General features: G+C 45.2%; 1 protein-coding gene and 1 long non-coding RNA gene across 9 annotated transcripts in view; one reads left to right on the top strand and one right to left on the bottom strand.

Annotated features, from left to right (window-relative positions):
• LOC146359898 (uncharacterized) overlaps positions 1–16,111 on the bottom strand; it is a 36,437-nt gene extending 20,326 nt beyond the window's left edge. For 2 of the 8 annotated variants that reach the window (XR_014786825.1, XR_014786827.1), the window contains exon 1: positions 1,840–2,109. This is a non-coding gene — a long non-coding RNA (uncharacterized LOC146359898). Of the gene's footprint in view, positions 1–1,839; positions 2,110–15,910 lie in introns of those variants that run through there. The other 6 variants (XR_014786826.1, XR_014786828.1, XR_014786829.1 and 3 more) reach the window with 6 other exon arrangements.
• The window catches only part of LOC146359897 (sulfotransferase 6B1-like), a 23,534-nt gene continuing 5,603 nt past the window's right edge, over positions 1,036–18,966 (top strand). The window contains exons 1-5 of the mRNA XM_084828345.1: positions 1,036–1,306; positions 5,954–6,072; positions 8,281–8,370; positions 12,301–12,427; positions 14,123–14,217. Coding sequence (XP_084684471.1) covers positions 1,105–1,306; positions 5,954–6,072; positions 8,281–8,370; positions 12,301–12,427; positions 14,123–14,217 — 633 coding nt within the window. The 5' untranslated portion in view covers positions 1,036–1,104. The remainder of the gene's footprint in view (positions 1,307–5,953; positions 6,073–8,280; positions 8,371–12,300; positions 12,428–14,122; positions 14,218–18,966) is intronic.

The raw sequence follows: 18,966 nt of genomic DNA, 5'->3' as shown, positions 1-18,966 counted from the left end.
CCAGGATCTCTTCTTGATCATCCCAGAGTGCAGGACACGGAATAATGGGCTCAAGTTACAGGAAGCCAGATTCCGGCTGAACATCAGGAAAAACTTCCTGAGTGTCAGAGCAATACGGCAATGGAACCAATTACCTGGGGAGGTGGTGGGCTCTCCCACACTGGAGGCCTTTAAGACGAGGCTGGACAGCCATTTGTCAGGGATGCTCTGACTTGGATTCCTGCATTGAGCAGGGGGTTGGACTCGATGGCCTTGTAGGCCCCTTCCAACCCTACTATTCTATGATTCTATGATCTAGATGTATCATTCCTGACAGCAAGGCAACAACAGTTAATACAAAATGATATGGGTGGCATTACTGGCACACTACAGCTGTAATGTGAAACACACTTTTGATTATTTTTAAAAGGGATTTTATATGACACCCTCAAATAAAATCCCCAGTGTAGCTCACAATTTTTAAGAACCTCCTATTAAAAACATACACATTATAAAAAGGCAAAAATATACTAACTTATCTATTAGGGTGTAAGGCCTATTGATCAGTGTGGCATATTTCTAGGTAAGGAGGCATAGGATTGTGATGTAAAAGATCTGATCTAATCTAATAATAGTACATGTCTTACACTGTGTTTTAAAGTTCTTTCATGTTCTAGAGTGAATAGCTATCCAGACTTTGTCATATTAAACATTCATGCTACACAGTTGCCAGAGAATACTAAAGTGGGGAAAGCTTCAGTATAGTACTATCATTCCTTAAAGAGACAAGGAGTTCTTTAAGGTATCTGTGGTTTCAGTCTGTTCTCTCCACCGCTGTAGGGCCTCTAGTGTTGGCGATCTCTTTCCGTAAGTGATTTTGTGCCCAGAAAGAGTTCCGCCCAGCTCGTAAAAGATTAAGTAATTCTTAATTCCAGAAGCTGATGAAGCAAGATATGCTTACAAGTCAAAACAACCAGAGTTTAATGTTTCAGGAATTACTTCCTCCTCTGCAATATCTTTTACTGCGCAAGAAAAGAAGTGTGCAAGAATCTGGTCACACAGAACTGAACCTGCCCTTCAAACGGTAGTATCGGTAGTATCGTGACAAGCCAGCAAGAGAAAAGTATGGCTGACAAAAGGAGTAACTTCGTGAAACAAATAGACAAGTTTTTTGCTGACAATAGAGAGAACAAGAATGGGGAGCTGATGTTTACTTTCAGAGGAGTATTGTATCCTAATCGCCTTTGTAGTGCCGAGACCTTTGCGGCACTGGAAACCATGGAAGCTAGAAAGGACGATGTGCTGATAGTAGCTTATCCAAAATGTGGTGAGTATCTGGTGTTTTTTTTTAAAGGAGAAGTTAAAAGGAAAAGGATTTTAAATCAATTACTATCTGATCACTGATGATTTGCTTGCTTATTTTTAAGAGTTATCCCCCACTCTGCAGTCTTTCAGTCAAATGACCTCCAAGGTAGCTTACCAATTACAACAGAGTAGAAAAATATAATGGCTTGGGGCCAGAGGAACCTGCCAACCTTAGAGGCCATGCTTCCTGGCCTGCCTGTTTGTGAGATTAGACAGGTGGGCATGACAGAGAAGAACGCCTTTTCAGTGGTGGTGCCTGATGGGAACTGTTTGGAATGGCTGTCTTGTGTTTGGGCTTACCAGGTCTCCAGGCCCTGCCTGGAGTGTCCAGATGCGAATGGAGGGGGGAATATCTCTAGGCGAGAGCTCTCTCCCAGCTGCGCCCCCCCTTGTCCTCCCCCCCCATGAGCCAGGGAGGTAGGGAGCGAGCACACCAGCCGCGGGGCCTGTTTTTGTTCTGCCCCCTTGGAGCTGCTGCCCTTCCGCGCACCTTACCTGCTTGGCCAGCTGCTCCCTCACTTGCTCAGGAAGCGACATGCAGGGCTGTGGCGGCGGCAGCTTCCGAGGGAGGCAGGACAGTTTTACGGGTAGTGGCTGCAGCCCAGCTGGCGAGAACCCACTCAGTGAGGGTGGAGAGGAAGGTGAGGGAAAAGCGACCTAGGAAATGGGAAGGAGGCTGGATTTCTCAGATCGGTGGGCAAGATCACTTTCGGGAGAAGGATGGGGCTGGAGCGTGCGGTACAGCCCTTTTACACGGGCAGCACCGAACTGCCAATAATAATAATACTTCCGGTCATGTGGAGCAATTGGGCAGAATGAAGTGGTAGTCTGAGAGGAAGTGCTAGAATTTTTTTTGCTTGGCTACAGAATCGGACTCAAAGAGTGCTTATCAGTGGGATCTTCTCAAACTGGGGAGAGGTAATGAGCGGGGTACTGCAGGGCTTAGTCCTGGGCCCGGTGCTCTTCAACATTTTTATTATTGACTTGGATGAGGAGGTGTAGGAGGTGTTTTTTCTCTGCTAACTGCCTTTTTAACGGGAGTAGGATTGCAAGGTCCATAATATCCCAGGCCCTGAGATTTCAGGGCCTTTGGGTGATTTCACAGGGGTGGCCCCTGGTGATGTCATTAAGCATGATACATTAAGCATCAAGCACAGATGATCAGAGAATGTAATTCAGATAAAAAATACAAAGTCTAACCAATTAGAAAACATTTATCTGGTTAGAAATTAAGATAGAAACCTTAGCTAAAAGGGGGTGTTCCCAGGGCCACCTGAAGTGAGGGGATCATTCCTTCTCACTTGTTTACAAAGCCTGGTTAGGGAACATTTAATCTAACCTATTAACTTCCTGCTTCTGAGGGTTTAAGTGTCTTCAGGCCAGTCACCAGAAAGCCATTGTAGGAAGAGGGGAGCCTAAGTCCCATAGAACTCAATGGAACTTACTTCTGAGAAGATATGGTTAGGATTCTGCTGTTATTGGTAAGGCTTGACTAGTGGGGATCCATCTCAAAATTATCCATAGCCCACTGAAGCTTCTAGTGTTGATCATTCTCTGTTCAAAGAAATTCTACTAGTTCTAGCCATTTCTGGTCTAACGCTACTCTGTCTGTGTACAGTCAAAAGTAGATACATGCTCAAAAAGGTCATGGAGAAAGGTGGGGGTGGGAGAAGATGCTGCTGCTGTTGCTTTCCTCTCCCTAGCCAAGCTGGCTTCCGCCGCTGCCATTGGACATGGCATTTTCTGTGGCTACATTAGAATTTGCATGACAGTGTGTCAACAATACATTGTAAAACTATTTGCTTTAAAATTTGAGTTCCTGAATAGAGAGTTTCAAGACCCTTTGCCATATTTATAAAGAGATCTCAAAAGTTGCACATTTTTTGTGATCTTTGAGTTGGCCCAATAAAAATATTACATTAATATGGATTTTGGAATTTTTCTTCTAGTCAACACGGCACCTTTTTGCCAAAAACCGGTGCTCAATATGGCTAATAAAATACAGACTAAAAATGCAGTATTAATTAAAACAGAACACAAAACCAAATACATTAAAAACAAAAAACACAGCAATACGAAAAAAAACAACAGCAGCCAACCAATTAAAAACCCCTTCAGCCAAAGGACTGAATAAAAACGTCTTTGAGTGCCTATTTCCTATTTCTCATCATTCCTATTTCTCAACTTCTATCAAGTTGCCTTAATAAACATCACTTGCAAAAGTGTATGATGAAAACCCTTCCTTTATTACGTCATCTAGTTTTTACAAGCTTGCAAGGGGGAACGGTATCTATCAAAAGCCTATTGCCTCTTATTATTCTACATTTTAAAAGAGCTAGCAAACAATGGCATTTAAGCTACAATCTTATACACACTTACCTGGGAGTAAGTCCCATTGACTCATTGGGGCTTACTTCTGACTACATATGTAACACACAGCTTAGAAGTCATAGAATCACAGAATAGGGGCCTATAAGACCATTGAGTCCAACCCCCTGCCCAGTGCAGGAATCCAAGCCAAAGCATCCTTCATCTTGAGTGTCTCCAGTGTGGGAGAGCCCACCACTTCCCAAGGTAATTGGTTCCATTGTCATATTGCTCTAACAGTCAGGAGGTTTTTCCTGAAGTTCAGCCAGAATCTGGCTTCCTGTAACTTGACCTCATTATTCCGTGTCCTGCCCTCTGGGATGATGAAGAAGAGATCCTGGCCTTCCTCTCTGTGACAACCTTTCAAGGACTTGAAGAGCGCTATCATATCTCCGCTCAGTCTTCTCTTCTCAAGGCTAAACATGCCCAGTTCTTTCAGTCTGTCCTCATAGAGCTTTGTTTCCAGTTCGCTGATCATCTTTGTTGCCCTCCTCTGAACCCTCTCCAGTTTATCTGCATCCTTCTTGTGTGGTGCCCAGAACTGGACACAGTACTCCAGATGAGGCCTAACCAGTGCTGAGTAGAGGGGAACTAGTACTTCCCGGGATTTGGAAGCTATACTTCTATTGATGCAGCCCAAAAGAGCATTTGCCTTTTTTGCATTGTTGGCTCAGATTCACCTTGTGATCTACAACAATTCCAAGATCCTTCTAGTATTGTTGAGCAAAATATCCTCCGTCTTGTAACTGTGCATTTGGTGTCTTTTTCCTAGGTGTCTCAGAACTTGACATTTATCCCTATTAAATGTCATTCTGTTGTTTTCTGCCCAGTGCTCCAGCCTATCAAGATCACTTTGAATTTTGTTTCTGTCTTCCAGGGTATTAGCTATCCTGCCCAACTTCCACATATACACACTATACACACCATCACCACCACTACCAATTCACACTTTTAGCTTTCAGTTTGCATCTTAGAACTACCTGTTCTTGCAGGAAACAAAATATTAACTACTGCATATAGAGCATCCTGTGTCCATGTCCAGATGCCTAAAGGAGAGGTAACTTAATTGAACTTAATTGGGCTTACTTCTGAGCAGACATGTATAAGATTGCCGTGTCATATGTCCTTCTAAGAAATATTCTTGAGCAAACAAACCTGAACCAACATATTTACATATTTACTTGAGGACATGTAGAAGAGTCCTCATCTCTTTAACAAGCTGAAAAAGACTACTTGTACCTTTGTTCATTACATGATTATTACATGTTCTAGGGAAGGTTTCTCCACAGTACTACTTCATGAACAGCTAGGATAATCTCTCTTTAGCAAACAGTATCTCCAGCAGCAAACTAATGTCTTATTACATCAGACCTTCAGAGGTAGTTCAGCCATAATGCCACATGAATGAGCCAAGAGGAGCCTCAGGATCATTCACTTCCTCCGTTGCTCCCTCCTTTACACCAGGGGTGGGCAACCTGTGGCCCTCCAGATGTTTTCCCTTACAAGCCCATCACCCCTTACTATTGGCTATGCTGGCTAGGGTTGATGGGAGTTATAGGCCAAAGCATCTGGTGGGCCACAAATTGCCCAGCCCTGCTTTACAAATTCATCCCTCTGATCTTATTTTGAGGCAAACCACAGTTGCCATTTCATCAAATCAGTGAACTCCGGTGAGTGCTTGCCCTGCAAACCAGAATCAAACCCTGGTTTGCAGTCCTGGGTTTGCAGAGAAATTGCAAACCATCGCTTCCTCATTTGGATGAAATGGCAAGCTATGGCTTGCCTCATCGGAGGGAAGGAATCATGATGCAGAAGGGGAAAAAGGAAGGGTGAGGAGGGAGTACACATTCCCAAGGCTTTTCTCTGCTCATTTACGAAATGCTAAACCAGCCTTCCCCAGCTTGGTACCCTCCAGATATTTTGGACTACAACTCCCAGCAGTCCTGACCTTTGTTGTCCCAGTTGGCTGAGGGACATGAGAGCTGAAGTCCAAAATATCTGGTGGGACCAGGTTGGGGAAGGCTGTTCTCAATTACAGTTTGACATTACATCCAAACCAGGTGGTGGTACGCACTAAAGCTTGGAAACTAAGCGCTAAATATTTCAGAAGTCCATGGTCATAGTCCAGCGTAGACTTTGGCATGCTTAAACTCCACTGACTTAAGTGAACATAACTGTGCTCACTACTGTGTGGCTTATGCCTCTGGAATTCATATGTGGTTCATTTGCCTTTCTATTGCAGGTACTAACTGGGTACTACACATTATAACTGACATGGTAGCTGCAGTTCCAGATTACAAGGACAGGCCACCACTAGAAACCTTCCAAATGCTTGAATTCGGACCCTCCAAAAAGGTTGAGGTCAGCATGAACTCAAAGTTTGTTTAGCAAACTATCTGTGTTTGCATGTGTTTATGTTACAGTGTATCATGCAGAAGAAAAACACTTTACAGCTATTGCATGTTATTGTATAACGGTTATAGAGTTAGATTCCTTGAACTTTTAGCCCAATGTTAGAGTATTGTAAAATAAACACAGAAATGTTACTACAGGCCATCAAGATATAAGCAAGTATAATTTGCCTTTAGATCCTTAACACTTCACTTGGAAGTTCCATCAAGTGCAGTAGAATGTACTTCCACCGAGCCACCCCAATCCAGAGCCTGGCATATGTTCTGATGTGTTTGCAGAACTACTTGTGCAAGGGGGAATGGGAAAGACAATGATGTGCACAAAGGAATGCGTAGGTGGAGCTGCCTCTCCATTCAGGTGAATGGAACAACATTTACAAACCGAAAAGCTCCAAGTGGGCATCGGAACCTTACCACCACCAGAACAATGATGTATTAAGGTAAAAGCGTTTAGGATCAGAGCATCAGCAAGCATATGAAGAAAAAAGAAAAGCATCACTGATCCTGGTAGTAGTATTAATGCTATTCTCTGTGGCAGAAGCATGCCACATACTATTCTTATCTTTCCCAAATATGCAACCATGCTGCTGATACTCATGTATTTCCATGACTAGAAAAAAAGTCGTTTAGGGGGCACCACCCAAAAAAGCAATGGGGGAGCAATCCTATGGCCCCTATACAGCGTCTGTGGGGGCCACAGGATATTTGGGATTCCCAGATCCGAGGTCAGAGACAGCGCTCCGGTGTCAGGTTCAGGCATCTGTGCTCCCCGCCACGCCCTCCCCCCCGCACAAAGAGAACCGCGCCAGTTGCTTCTCCGAAGTCGGGAACTTGACCTCAGAGATGGGGTAAAGGCGGTGTTCTAGTGGGCAGGGAGGGCGCTGGGAGGCTGGGATGCAAGCTATCCCCAGGCCTCTCTGGCCTCCTTCTCTCCCCCTCCAGAACGCCCCAGCTAGACAGGCAAAAAAGCCTTTCTAGTGCAAAATGCAGAGCAGGAGGATGGAGGCGGCAGTTGCCTCTGCTGCTCCTCCCGCTCTGCATTGGGATGATTGTAAGCCTCCCAGTTTGGAGGCTTACAATCGTCAAGGGTGGGTATCATAGGATTGCACCCACAGGGCACAAAAAAAATCCTCCAATTCTTGGCATTCCCCGGCCAGCATGACAGTGTTGTAGTTCCTGCAAGAGACTACAGCTACCCTTCTGGTAATCACACCTTCTTTCATTGTTGGTAAAATGAAGCTGTGTTCATAGAATCATAGAATAGTAGTGTTGGAAGGAGCCTACAAGGCCATCGAGTCCAACCCCCTGCTCAATGCAGGAATTCAAGTCAGAGCATCCCTGACAGATGGCTGTCCATCCCCGCCTTGAATGCCTCCAGTGTGGGAGAGCCCACCACCTCCCTAGGTAATTGGTTCCATTGTCGTATTGCTCTAACAGTCAGGAAGTTTTTCCTGATGTTCAGCTGGAATCTGGCTTCCTGTAACTTGAGCCCATTATTCCGTGTCTTGCACTCTGGGATGATCAAGAAGAGATCCTGGCCTTCTTCTCTGTGACAACCTTTCAAGTACTTGAAGAGCGCTATCATATCTCCCCTCAGTCTTCTCGTCTCAAGGCTAAACATGCCCAGTTCTTTCAGTCTCTCTTCATAGGGCTTTGTTTCCAGTCCCCTGATCATCTTTGTTGCCCTCCTCTGAACCCTCTCCAGTTTGTCTGCATCGTTCTTAAAGTGTGGTGCCCAGAACTGGACACAGTACTCCAGATGAGGCCTAACCAGTGCTGAGCAGAGGGGAATTAGTACTTCCCAGGATTTGGAAGCTATACTTCTATTAATGCAGCCCAAAATAGCATTTGCCTTTTTTGCAGCCACATCATATTGTTGGCTCATATTCAGCTTGTGATCGACAACACTTCCAAGATCTTTCTCGCTTGTAGTGTTGTTAATCTTTGAGAGCTAATTGCCCCATGTTGTTGGAGTACAGTGCACGATCCGCTATGCATGTGCCACACTTCTGCAAAAGATCCCCATATTTCCAGGTCTGTCAGGATTGTTTTATGTATTTTATTTATTAGATTTATATACCGCCCAGCTGGCAAGGCTTTCAGGGCGGTTTACAATCATAAGTTAGAGAACTATCCTTTGATTTAATTTTCATTCTAGATTTTCGAAAACCAGCCTTCTCCACGTGTTTTTATGACTCATCTCTTTTATGATAACATTCCCAAATCTTTTATTGAGAAGAAGGTGAAGGTGAGTGACCACCAACCTTGCTACTATTATTGTCTAAAAGCATTGCCCGATAGCACTGATGTGTGTTGATAGTGCATACTTTATTTCTATAGGTCTCATAATCTCACAAGCTTTGTTATGGCCAAGCAGATGTTAAGTACATTGTATTCGCAGCATAGCTGGAGGCAGATGTGAATTTTCCTTTATAATTTCTGTGCCAGGTAGGATACTCCTGGAATTGAGTCCCCTTCAGACTGAGATCCTGCCACAGCTTTATCATATGACTCAAACCACTGCCTATATTTGACAATCTGCCTTCCTGCCTTCTTCCTCACATATGTACCCCTCCTTACCTGGCAAAGAAATCCTTCTTGGACTCAAATAGGGTAATGTAGAGCCTGAATATGAAACAAATACTATCCCTCAAGTCTCCCCAACAGGAAGTGTTCTTGGGATAGATGTCTGCTCCACTTAACTTCCTGCCTCTTGGTGTGGCAGTCTGCGATGTCCCATAGAAATATGGCCTCCCAGCCCCCATTCTAGGTGGGATCAGAGGAAATGGAAACCTCGCAGATTTTGATGCAATCGAGGGTTGAACACTTCCAACATTCCAATTTTAGTTTGCACTGATACGTTGATTTCCATATAAAAATCGCTCACACCACAGGACGCCAGTTGTTGCTGTTTATTTGCTCAGTCGCTTCCGACTCTTCGTGACTTCATGGACCAGCCCACGCCAGAGCTTCCTGTCGGCCGTCGCCACCCCCAGCTCCCCCAAGGTCGAGTCCGTCACCTCCAGAATATCATCCATCCATCTTGCCCTTGGTCGGCCCCTCTTCCTTTTGCCTTCCACTTTCCCTAGCATCAGCATCTTCTCCAGGGTATCCTGTCTTCTCATTATGTGGCCAAAGTACTTCAGTTTTGCCTTTAATATCATTCCCTCAAGTGAGCAGTCTGGCTTTATTTCTTGGAGTATGGACTGGTTTGATCTTCTTGCAGTCCAAGGCACTCTCAGAATTTTCCTCCAACATCACAGTTCAAAAGCATCTATCTTCCTTTTCTCAGCCTTCTTATGGTCCAGCTCTCGCAGCCATAGGTTACTACGGGGAATACCATTGCTTTAACTATGCGGACCTGTGTTGTCAGCATGATGTCTCTGCTCTTCACTATTTTATCAAGATTTGTCATTGCTGTCCTCCCAAGAAGTAAACGTCTTCTGTTTTCCTGGTTGCAGTCAGCATCTGCAGTAATCTTTGCGCCTAGAAATACAAAGCCTGTCACTGCCTCCACGTATTCCCCCTCTATTTGCCAGTTATCAATCAAGCTGGTTGCCATAATCTTGGTTTTTTTGAAGTTTAACTGCAACCTAGCTTTTGCACTTTCTTCTTTCACCTTCGTCATAAGGTTCCTCAGCTCCTCTTCACTTTCAGCCATCAAAGTGGTATCATCTGCATATCTGAGATTGTTAATGTTTCTTCCAGCAATTTTAACTCCAGCCTTGGATTCATCAAGCCCAGCATGTTGCATGATGTGTTCTGCATACAGGTTGAATAGGTAGGGTGAGAGTATACAGCCCTGCCATACTCCTTTCCCAATCTTAAACCAGTCCATTGTTCCGTGGTCTGTTCTTGCCGTTATACTTGGTCGTTATACAGATTCCTCAGGAGGCAGACAAGATGATTTGGTATCCCCATACCACCAAGAACTTGCCACAATTGGTTATGATCCACACAGTCAAAGGCTTTAGAATAGTCAATAAAACAGAAATAGATGTTTTTCTTAAACTCCCTGGCTTTCTCCATTATCCAGCAGATATTGGCAATTTGGTCTCTAGTTCCTCTGCCTTTTCGAAACCCAGCTTGTACATCTGGCAATTCTTGTTCCATGAATTGCTGGAGTCTATCTTGCAAGATCTTGAGTATTACCTTACTGGCATGTGAAATAAGTGCCACTGTTTGATAGTTTGCTTCCCTTTTTTGGTATGGGGATATAAGTTGATTTTTTCTAGTCTGGTGGCCATTCTTGTGTTTTCCAAATTTGCTGGCATATGGCATGCATCACCTTGACAGCATCATCTTGCAAGATTTTAAAGAGTTCAGCTGGGATACCGTCGTCTCCTGCTGCCTTGTTATTAGCAATGCTTCTTAAGGCCCATTCAGCCTCACTCTTCAGGATGTCTGGCTCTAACTCACTGACCACACCATCAAATCTATCCCCGATATTATTATCCTTCCTATACAGATCTTCCGTATATTCTTGCCACCTTTTCTTGATCTCTTCTGCTTCTGTTAGGTCCTTGCCATCTTTGTTTTTGATCATACCCATTTTTGCCTGGAATTTACCTCCGATGTTTCTGATTTTCTGGAAGAGGTCTCTTGTCCTTCCTATTCTATTATCTTCTTCCACTTCTGTGCATTGTTTGTTTAAAAATAATTCCTTATCTCTTCTGGCTAACCTCTGGAATTTTGCATTTAATTGGGCATATCTCCCCCTATCACTGTTGCCTTTTGTTTTCCTTCTTTCTTGGGCTACTTCCAGTGTCTCAGCAGACAGCCATCTTGCCTTCTTGGTCTTCTTTTTCTTTGGGACGTTTTTTGTTGCCACCTCCTGAACAGTGTTGCGAACTTCTGTCCATAGTACTTCCGGGACCCTATCTACTAAATCTAGTCCCTTAAATGTATTCTTCACCTCCACTGCAGATTCATTAGGAATATTAGTAAGCTCATATCTAACTGATCTGTGGGTCTTCTCTTCCCTATTCTCTTTAGTCTGATTCTAAATTGTGCAATAAGGAGTTCGTGATCTGAACTACAGTCAGCTCCAGGTCTTGTTTTTACCAACTGTATAGATGTCCGCCACCTTTGGCTACAAAGGATGTAGTCAATCTGATTTCGGTCTCGACCATCTGGTGAAGTCCATATATAAAGTCGTCTTTTAGGTTGTGGGAAGAGTGTGTTTGTTATGCACAGTGAGTTGCCTTGGCAAAATTCTATCAGCCTATGTCCCGCTTCATTTTGTTCTCCCAGACCATGCTTGCCTGTAATTCCAGGTGTCGTTTGACTACCCACCTTAGCATTCCAGTCTCCTGTAATGAAAATAACATCTCTTTTTGGCGTACTATCCAGTAAGTGTTGCAGATCCTCATAGAACTGATCTTCTTCTGCTTCTTCAGCATCTGTGGTTGGGATGTATAATTGGATCTCTGTGATGTTAAATGGCTTACCCTGAATTCGAATTGAGATAATTCTGTCGTTTTTTGGATTGTATCCAAGCACTGCTTTAGCCACTTTATTATTAATTATGAAGGCTACTCCATTTCTTCTGTGGTCCTCTTGTCCACAGTAGTAGATCTGGTGGTCATCTGATGTGAAGTGGCCCATTCCAGTCCATTTCAGTTCACTGACACCCAAAATATCTATATTTAATCTTGACATCTCCCCAATAACCACATCCAATTTGCCCTGGCTCATAGATCTTACATTCCAGGTTCCTATGGTGTGTTGATCTTTAGAACATCGGATTCGTCATTCACCACCAGCACCATTGGCCGCTAGCCGTCGTTTCGGCTTTGAGCTAGCTGCATCATCACATCTGGGGCTAGTTGAACTTATCCTCTGTTCCTCCCCAGTAGCATTTTGACCATCTTCTGACCTGGGAGTCCCATCTCCGATGGTATACCGACATATCTCTGGTTGTACTGATCCATTTAGTTTTCATGGCAAGAATACTGGGGTGGGTTGCCGTTTCCTTCCCCAGGGATCATATTTAGTCTGACCTCTCTGCCATGACCTTCCCGTCTTGGGTGTCCCTTCACAGTTTAGCTCATGGTGTCATTGAGGTGCGCAAGCTCCAGCACCACGACAAGGTAATGATCTCCTTTGCTGGAGACAGGCTGCCAGTAGTTGCTTTAAACCACAAAATCTAACATATCTTTTATTATTGTTTTAATAGATCCTGGTGATATTTCGAAATCCCAAAGATGCAGCTGTATCCTATTACCACTTTTACAACAAAAATCCTTTGCTTCCAAATGTCAGTTCCTGGGATGAATTCTTTCAAATGTTCATGAGTGGTGAAGGTATATTATGCTAGAAGCTTTTCCCATCTGTTTTTCAAATGTGCAGCACACCCTTCCAAAATTCTACCTAGTATGAATATTCTCCCAAAGTATCTGTATACACAACATGTCCACATGAAACTGGTTCCAAATGAAAAGGGCACTTGATTGCTGGAAGAGAAACAGCTGATATTTCTTTTTCTCTGAGGAGATATCAGGAGATAATGAGATGATTTGAGCAACTGGAGTCTTGCACTGGCCAAGTGTCTTACCCAAAAGGAGGCTGTGAGTTAATTATAAGGAGAGCTATCACGTTGAACTCAAACTGGTACACAAATACTATATTTGCCATGTTTCTAGATTAGCCATTCCTGTACATACATATCTTCATTTTTGTTCATGCAATCAAGACTTGTGCAGCAATTAACTTCTTATATCAAATGTTTTAAGAGCTGAATAAATGACAGTTCTGAAGTCACACACATGTCAGTTTCATTTCAGGATATTATAATGATGATACACATCCATCACTCTCCTCTACAGGAACTCACAATCCCTGACCATTGGCTATATTGGCTGTGGTTTATGGGAGTTGTGATCCAAAACATCTGGAGAGTACCCCATTGCCTCCCCCTGGTCTAAAATGATACACGTTGAATAATTTAGAAGACAAATCAGTAGTTAAAGTTCATTAACTAAAAGAATAATCGAACAGCACAAAATTAGCCCAGTGCAAGAAGCTTATATAGCCTGATTTCATGGCATGTAAAATCAACATGTCATTGACAAGTTCCCATTCAGATCATGGTGAGTAGCCAAATTTATCACTGATTTATCTAGATCAGCCTTCCTCAACCTGGTACCCTCCAGATGTGTTGGACTACAACTCCCATCAACCCTAGCAAGCAAGGGCATTGCATCAGGTCAGGAAAGGCTGTTCTAGAGTGCATTTAGCCATTCTTTCACCATCTAATCATCTTGATTTATGTATATTGATTTTACTTGTTACAAAAATGGGTCCTGTGTTGGCCAGTCTGGGGCTAATACCACATTAGGTTGGATCCAGACATAGTCATGCTAAAAGCAGACCCATTAAGATCAATGGGACTTAAGTTACTCATGATAGGGGAGCAACCCTATGTGGCTTGACAGTTGCCTCCAACCCCGGGGGCGACCACCTATCCAGGGCAGGGTGGGAGGAGTGGTGAGGAGAGGACCTTTTCCTCACTCCCCCCACCCGGCTTCATGGCTAGACAGCTGATTTCGGCTGTCTAGCCGCGGGACCTCGGAGCGCGGGAAGCAGTGGCCAGATGACACCTAGGATGTGTTGCACCGGCATTTCCGACCTCCACGCCCTGCCCCTGGGATCGCCCCGTTTTTGCTGCTCCGCACTCCTCTTCCAACTGCGGAGCACAGGTTCGATCCGTGCTGCCTACAAGGTAGTGCGGGAGGGAGTGTGGGGGCAGTTATTCGGGAACCGACCTTGGAGCGCGGGCTCCAAGGTCAGTTCCTGGTAGCTGACCTATTCTATGGCCATTTAGCTGCTGACTAGCGGCCATAGGATTGCGCCCTAAATCTAGTTCCAACCTCATGTGTGAAAACTGATATGAATGAGCCACTACTTCCTTATTTTATCATATTTGGAGCTTTTGGCATAAATTGGAATGGGTGTTATTTTCTGTAGCTTTGATGTATTTGGTTTGTGTTTCATTTCAGTTGGTTGGAAATCCTACTTTGAGCATGTTCTTGCTTGGGACAAACACATGGATGAAGAAAATATCATGATCGTCACATTTGAAGAGCTGAAAGAAGTGAGCATTTTTAGAATCTGAAATAGTATTTGTTACACATCCATTTTTCTGAGGACTGTCATGGAAAGACTTCTTGTACTGGTCATTTAGGGTGCAATCCTATGCATGTTTAGACAGAATGAAAGCCCTACAACTCCCAGCATTCTCTAGCTAGCCCTCTGGTCTTGCTCTGGTCTTCAGCAGTGGTCCTGCTTTGTGCCCCTTTCTGATATTAGACACAGGAGGATTTGGAACAGGGCATTTTATGCCTGAGATTTGGAACGCCCTTCCTCATGACATTCACAGGGCCTCTTTACTCTTGGGGGCGGGGGAACTCCATGGCAACGGGTTTAGTTCGCTCTCCACTTTGCTGCACTTTTTACTGGAGTCAAATCTGCTCTGTCTGGGAATACACAGGGCTTGAAAACCCGGATTATCCCAAAGCTAGCCTGGGGCTCTCAGCAGGTCACAGCAGTTTACTGTGAATTGTTTGGGTGGCTACTGGGTGGAGTCTCCTCCATGTCATCATTTATAGAACCTGTTCCCTCCCACTCACCATGTTCCCACCTTTCTGCTTTCTCTGGCCAGTGTGGGTGTTAGTGCCTGCTCCCTCCCCATCCTATGCCCAACCCTCCCCTACCCAATTTTTAAAAATTTATTTTCCCTATAAGACTGCAATAGCACAATAGCGACAGGACTAAATGCTCAAACCCATTGATTTAATTTTACTTGGGGTGCTGGAACCATCAGGTGGAGTAGTTCTTTGCTGCGAGACTGCGCCCATTCCCCCTCGTTTCCTCAGCGGGAGTAGTTTTTCCCATTCCCATTGAGAACATCTCCAGGAGTGCAGCAGCAACCCCTCTCATTACTGCAATAGTGGGGACACTCAATCGCTTTAGGTAGCTTGCTTTCAGTCTGTAACATATCCCCCCCCCCCAGTGCGTGTTTACTCGGAAGTAAGAAATAAATCTCACTGCCCTGCAGTGGAAGGGTTAAAGGCTAACTTTGGTAACTCACCCTAAAGCACTCTTTTCCTTCTCCCTTAGATCACTATTGTGACATGTTCACTAGGTTCGCTTGTTATGTAAAATACCTTCTCTGCTTTATTGCTTTGTCACACTAACATTCTTTCCTTCACATTGCTGAGCTGGGGGAAGGAGAAAGGGAGAAGGGGGGTGGGGGTTGGAAGCAATGGGCAAAAGTGCACACATGGGGAAAAAATGGCGGCGGGAGCAATAACTCCACAGCAGATTGCTGGGATGTGGCAAAATTGCGGTGGGGTGGGGGGGCTCTCAGGAGCCATATAAAGGGGGGGGCAGTTAAGATTATGAAGGCCAGTGTAAAATTACCTAATTGCACCACAGTTGAAATGAACGATTTGGATCAGAGGGGAGTGGAGTGAGAAGATGGCTTCCTCCACACCCAGAAAAGGAAGGAGAGAAGGAACTCGGTGCCCTGTACCCCCCTCCCCCACCCCCCATGCGGCACACTGGCTCTCTCACCCCTTAAGCTTGGGGCAGAGCCAAGTGTGGAAACGGTTTCCACAGGACAGGCTGGAAAGGGCTCAGGAGTCCTGGCTTTCAGCCCCCAATACGCCCCCCAACACTCCTCTGTCTGAGTTGGGGGCAGTTATAAGGTCCCACCCCCCTAAGACAGCAAAGTAGCCCCATCTCCGCCAAAAAAGAGAATTAAACCCCGGAGACTCGTATCTCACCTCGTCTTGTCTTGGGACCCTCAGAAGCTGCCAAGAAGACCCACTGCTCTATTCTTGTTTGACCATTAAGTGGTATGATTCCCTTCCAGCGACCTCCGGGACCCAGCATTTTGGCTCTGACCGCTGTATCCCCCTCCCTTTGGCAAGGTTCAGGCAGTGCTCTTGGTTCTTGCCAGGACAGGCAGGCATTCAGCTCACACTGTCCCAAAGCGGAGAAGGGGAGAATGCCATCTTCACCTGTTGAATGTTTGCCTGTCCTGCAGCAGTTAAAGGCACAAAAGCTCTGCTAAGAGGGTGTGGGTGGGCACCCCCCAATTTAGAGGTATTGACTGGATTGACAGATATATAAATAAGCAGACGGGATGGGCAGTCTTGAGGGGGGGAGGATTGGAATGGGGTGGTGGCCATAGAGACAGCTCTACCATGAGGCAAGGTGTGGTGTACCTATCAGGGGGCAGAGCTGGGGTGCCATTAGGTCCTCATGGGGTAAGTTCTCCTGTGCAAACCACACCTAAATGAGCAAGAGCTGTCAGGCTCCTTTTCTTCTGGTGAGAGCCTGCCTTTGGTTCTGCACATCTCGCTACCCTCAGATAGTCTGCTAATGAAAGATGCTCCATTCTGGAATCCAAGCACAATGCACTGTTAGCTTTCAAGGTTGTTGAACTCAGGCGTCCAGGCACCCAGACCCTCTTTCCTCATGCAGAAAGAATGAAAATTTGGGGAGGGGGTCCACCACCATCAAAGGTGCTGTAGGCGCTGAGAAAGACCTTACTAGCATCCTCATTTTGGCCATTTGTGCTAGGGTTCACTTTATGAAACATAATGTGATGTTATCTTGAAGAGAAAGGGGTGCATTTGAACATGTGCGGAGTGCCTTTTCCCCACCACCAGAACGTCACCACAACCAGCTCCCCACCTAACTGGAGTTACAAAGGTTAGGGATTGCAAGTCACAGAAAGCCCGGATTGGCAATGTTGACATGGCGCAGTGGTTAGAGTCTCGTACTAAAACCAGGGAGACCCAGGTTCAAATCCCTATCCTGCCACAAAGCTCGCTGGCTGAGCCTAAGCTACTCACTACCTATCAGCTGAATCTACCTCACAGGGTTGTTGTGTGGATAAAAAGGGGGACGGAAACAGTGTAAGCTGCCTTGTGCTCATTAGAGGAAAGATGTATGTATGTCTATATATATGTGTGTATGTAAGGAATTAAAGTGCTGCCTGGCATTCTATGGAACCAGGGCTTCTGCAGAAGGGAGCAGTGCCCAGCAATAAGAGCTTGTCTTTGGGATGCCATTAGGCGCCCCATGGGATGAGTTCCCTCCTCTTCTTTCGGGGAGGGCCTGCCTTTGGTTCTGCACACCTTGCCATTGTTTGGTAGACTGCCAAGAAAGCCAGTGTGGCGCAGTGGTGAGAGCGTTGGACTGGGACTCAGGAGACCTGGGCTCCAGTCGGCACTTGGCCACGAAGGTCACTGGGTGACTTTGGGCTTATCACTGATTCTTAGCTTAACCTACCTCACAGCGTTGTTCTGAGGATAAAACGGAGAGGAGGACCATGTAAGACACCTTGGGTTCCTTGCAAGAGGGAAAAAGATGGGATTTAAATATAATAAATAACAGAAGCTCTGCTCTGCTCCTGAGTTCAGTTCTTCCCCCACAGCCTCCATTTGATCCCAGAGGGCCTGAACACTGAGGATGGTAATGCTTGCATGAAAAGAAAAAAGGAGCGTTAGAATCCTGGGCAATGCCTCTTTGACCTGGCAGTGTCCTAGGATGCCCCTTTCCCCAGTGGAAGTAGTTTTTTCCATTCCCATTGAGAAAATGGGGAAGGAGAAAGGGAGCAGCGACTCCTCACATTACTGCAGTAGTGGGGACACTCAATCACTTTAGGCAGCCTGCTTTCAATCTTTAACATGCCCCCCTTCTGTGCGTGTTTACTCAGAAGTAAGAAATAAATCTCGCTCCCCTGCAGTGAAAGTGTTAAAGGCTAGTGTGGTGTAGTGGCAAGAGTGTTGGACTGGGAGCTGGGAGATCCGGGTTCTAGTCCCCACTCGGCCATGGAAGCTCACTGGGCGACTTTGGGCCAGTCACACACTCTCAGCCTAAAAACCTCACAGGGTTGTTGTTGTGAGGATAAAATGGAGAGGAGGAGGATCATGTAAGCTGCCTTGAGTGCCTTGCAAGAGGAAAAAAGGCGGGATATAAATGCAATAATAAAAATAAAATAAAAGGCTAACTTTGGTAACTCACCCTAAAGCAATCTTTCGCTTCTCCGATGCTCTTTCAGATGCTGTTGCTAGGTTGTGCTTCTTTGATGTTCTGTAGTTCTCTGTTTATTTATTTATTTATTTATTTCATTTCATTTCATTTCATTTCTATACCACCCAATAGCTGAAGCTGTCTGGGCAGTTCACAAAATTAAAGACAATGTAAAATATGAAAGCTTAAAATGACAATATAACAGTACAACCAGAATAAAACCTACCAGCAATGCAGGGATTTAAAATACAGTAACTTCTCATTGCGAGCAGGGGGAAGAAGAAAGGGAGAAAGGGGTGGGTGGGAAACAAGCCTCACACACTGGTCTCCCCTCCTTTTTTTCTCTCATGTCCAACCACCCCATACTCCACTGGTAAATAACCCTACTTCTCCCAGGCGGCTGTGGTTGGTGAAACTGGACCGCTTACTTCGGGTTCACAATGTAGTGGTCATGTGCAATTTCGACGTTGCACTTTTACACAGTATCAATTTAAGAGGATTTTTTTAAAGGTAGAGGCTGCCCAGCAGAGCACACCTATACTATTGGGGGGATGGCCACCAGAAGTTAGTGGTAGGCAAGGCAAAGTAAATACCATGAGGTAGCTCAGAACTCCTGAATGGCCAGCTGCAAAATGGCAGAAACACTGGGAAGGGAAACATTGGGGGAACACCCCTTGACTGGGCTTAATGAGGTCACAGCCAGGTGAAAGACACACCCCTGTGCAGGGCTATCATGCTGAAGTAAATGTGGAGGGTTAGTACACACTGCAAAAGAAGTGCAGACAAGCTGAATTAA

The sequence above is a fragment of the Heloderma suspectum genome, chromosome 1, assembly GCF_057233095.1.
Source record: "Heloderma suspectum isolate Gila_16-S chromosome 1, 16-S_ref, whole genome shotgun sequence".
NCBI lineage: Eukaryota > Metazoa > Chordata > Lepidosauria > Squamata > Helodermatidae > Heloderma > Heloderma suspectum.
Note: the sequence above shows the minus strand (reverse complement) of the source record. Positions and strands in the feature narration are given on the sequence as shown.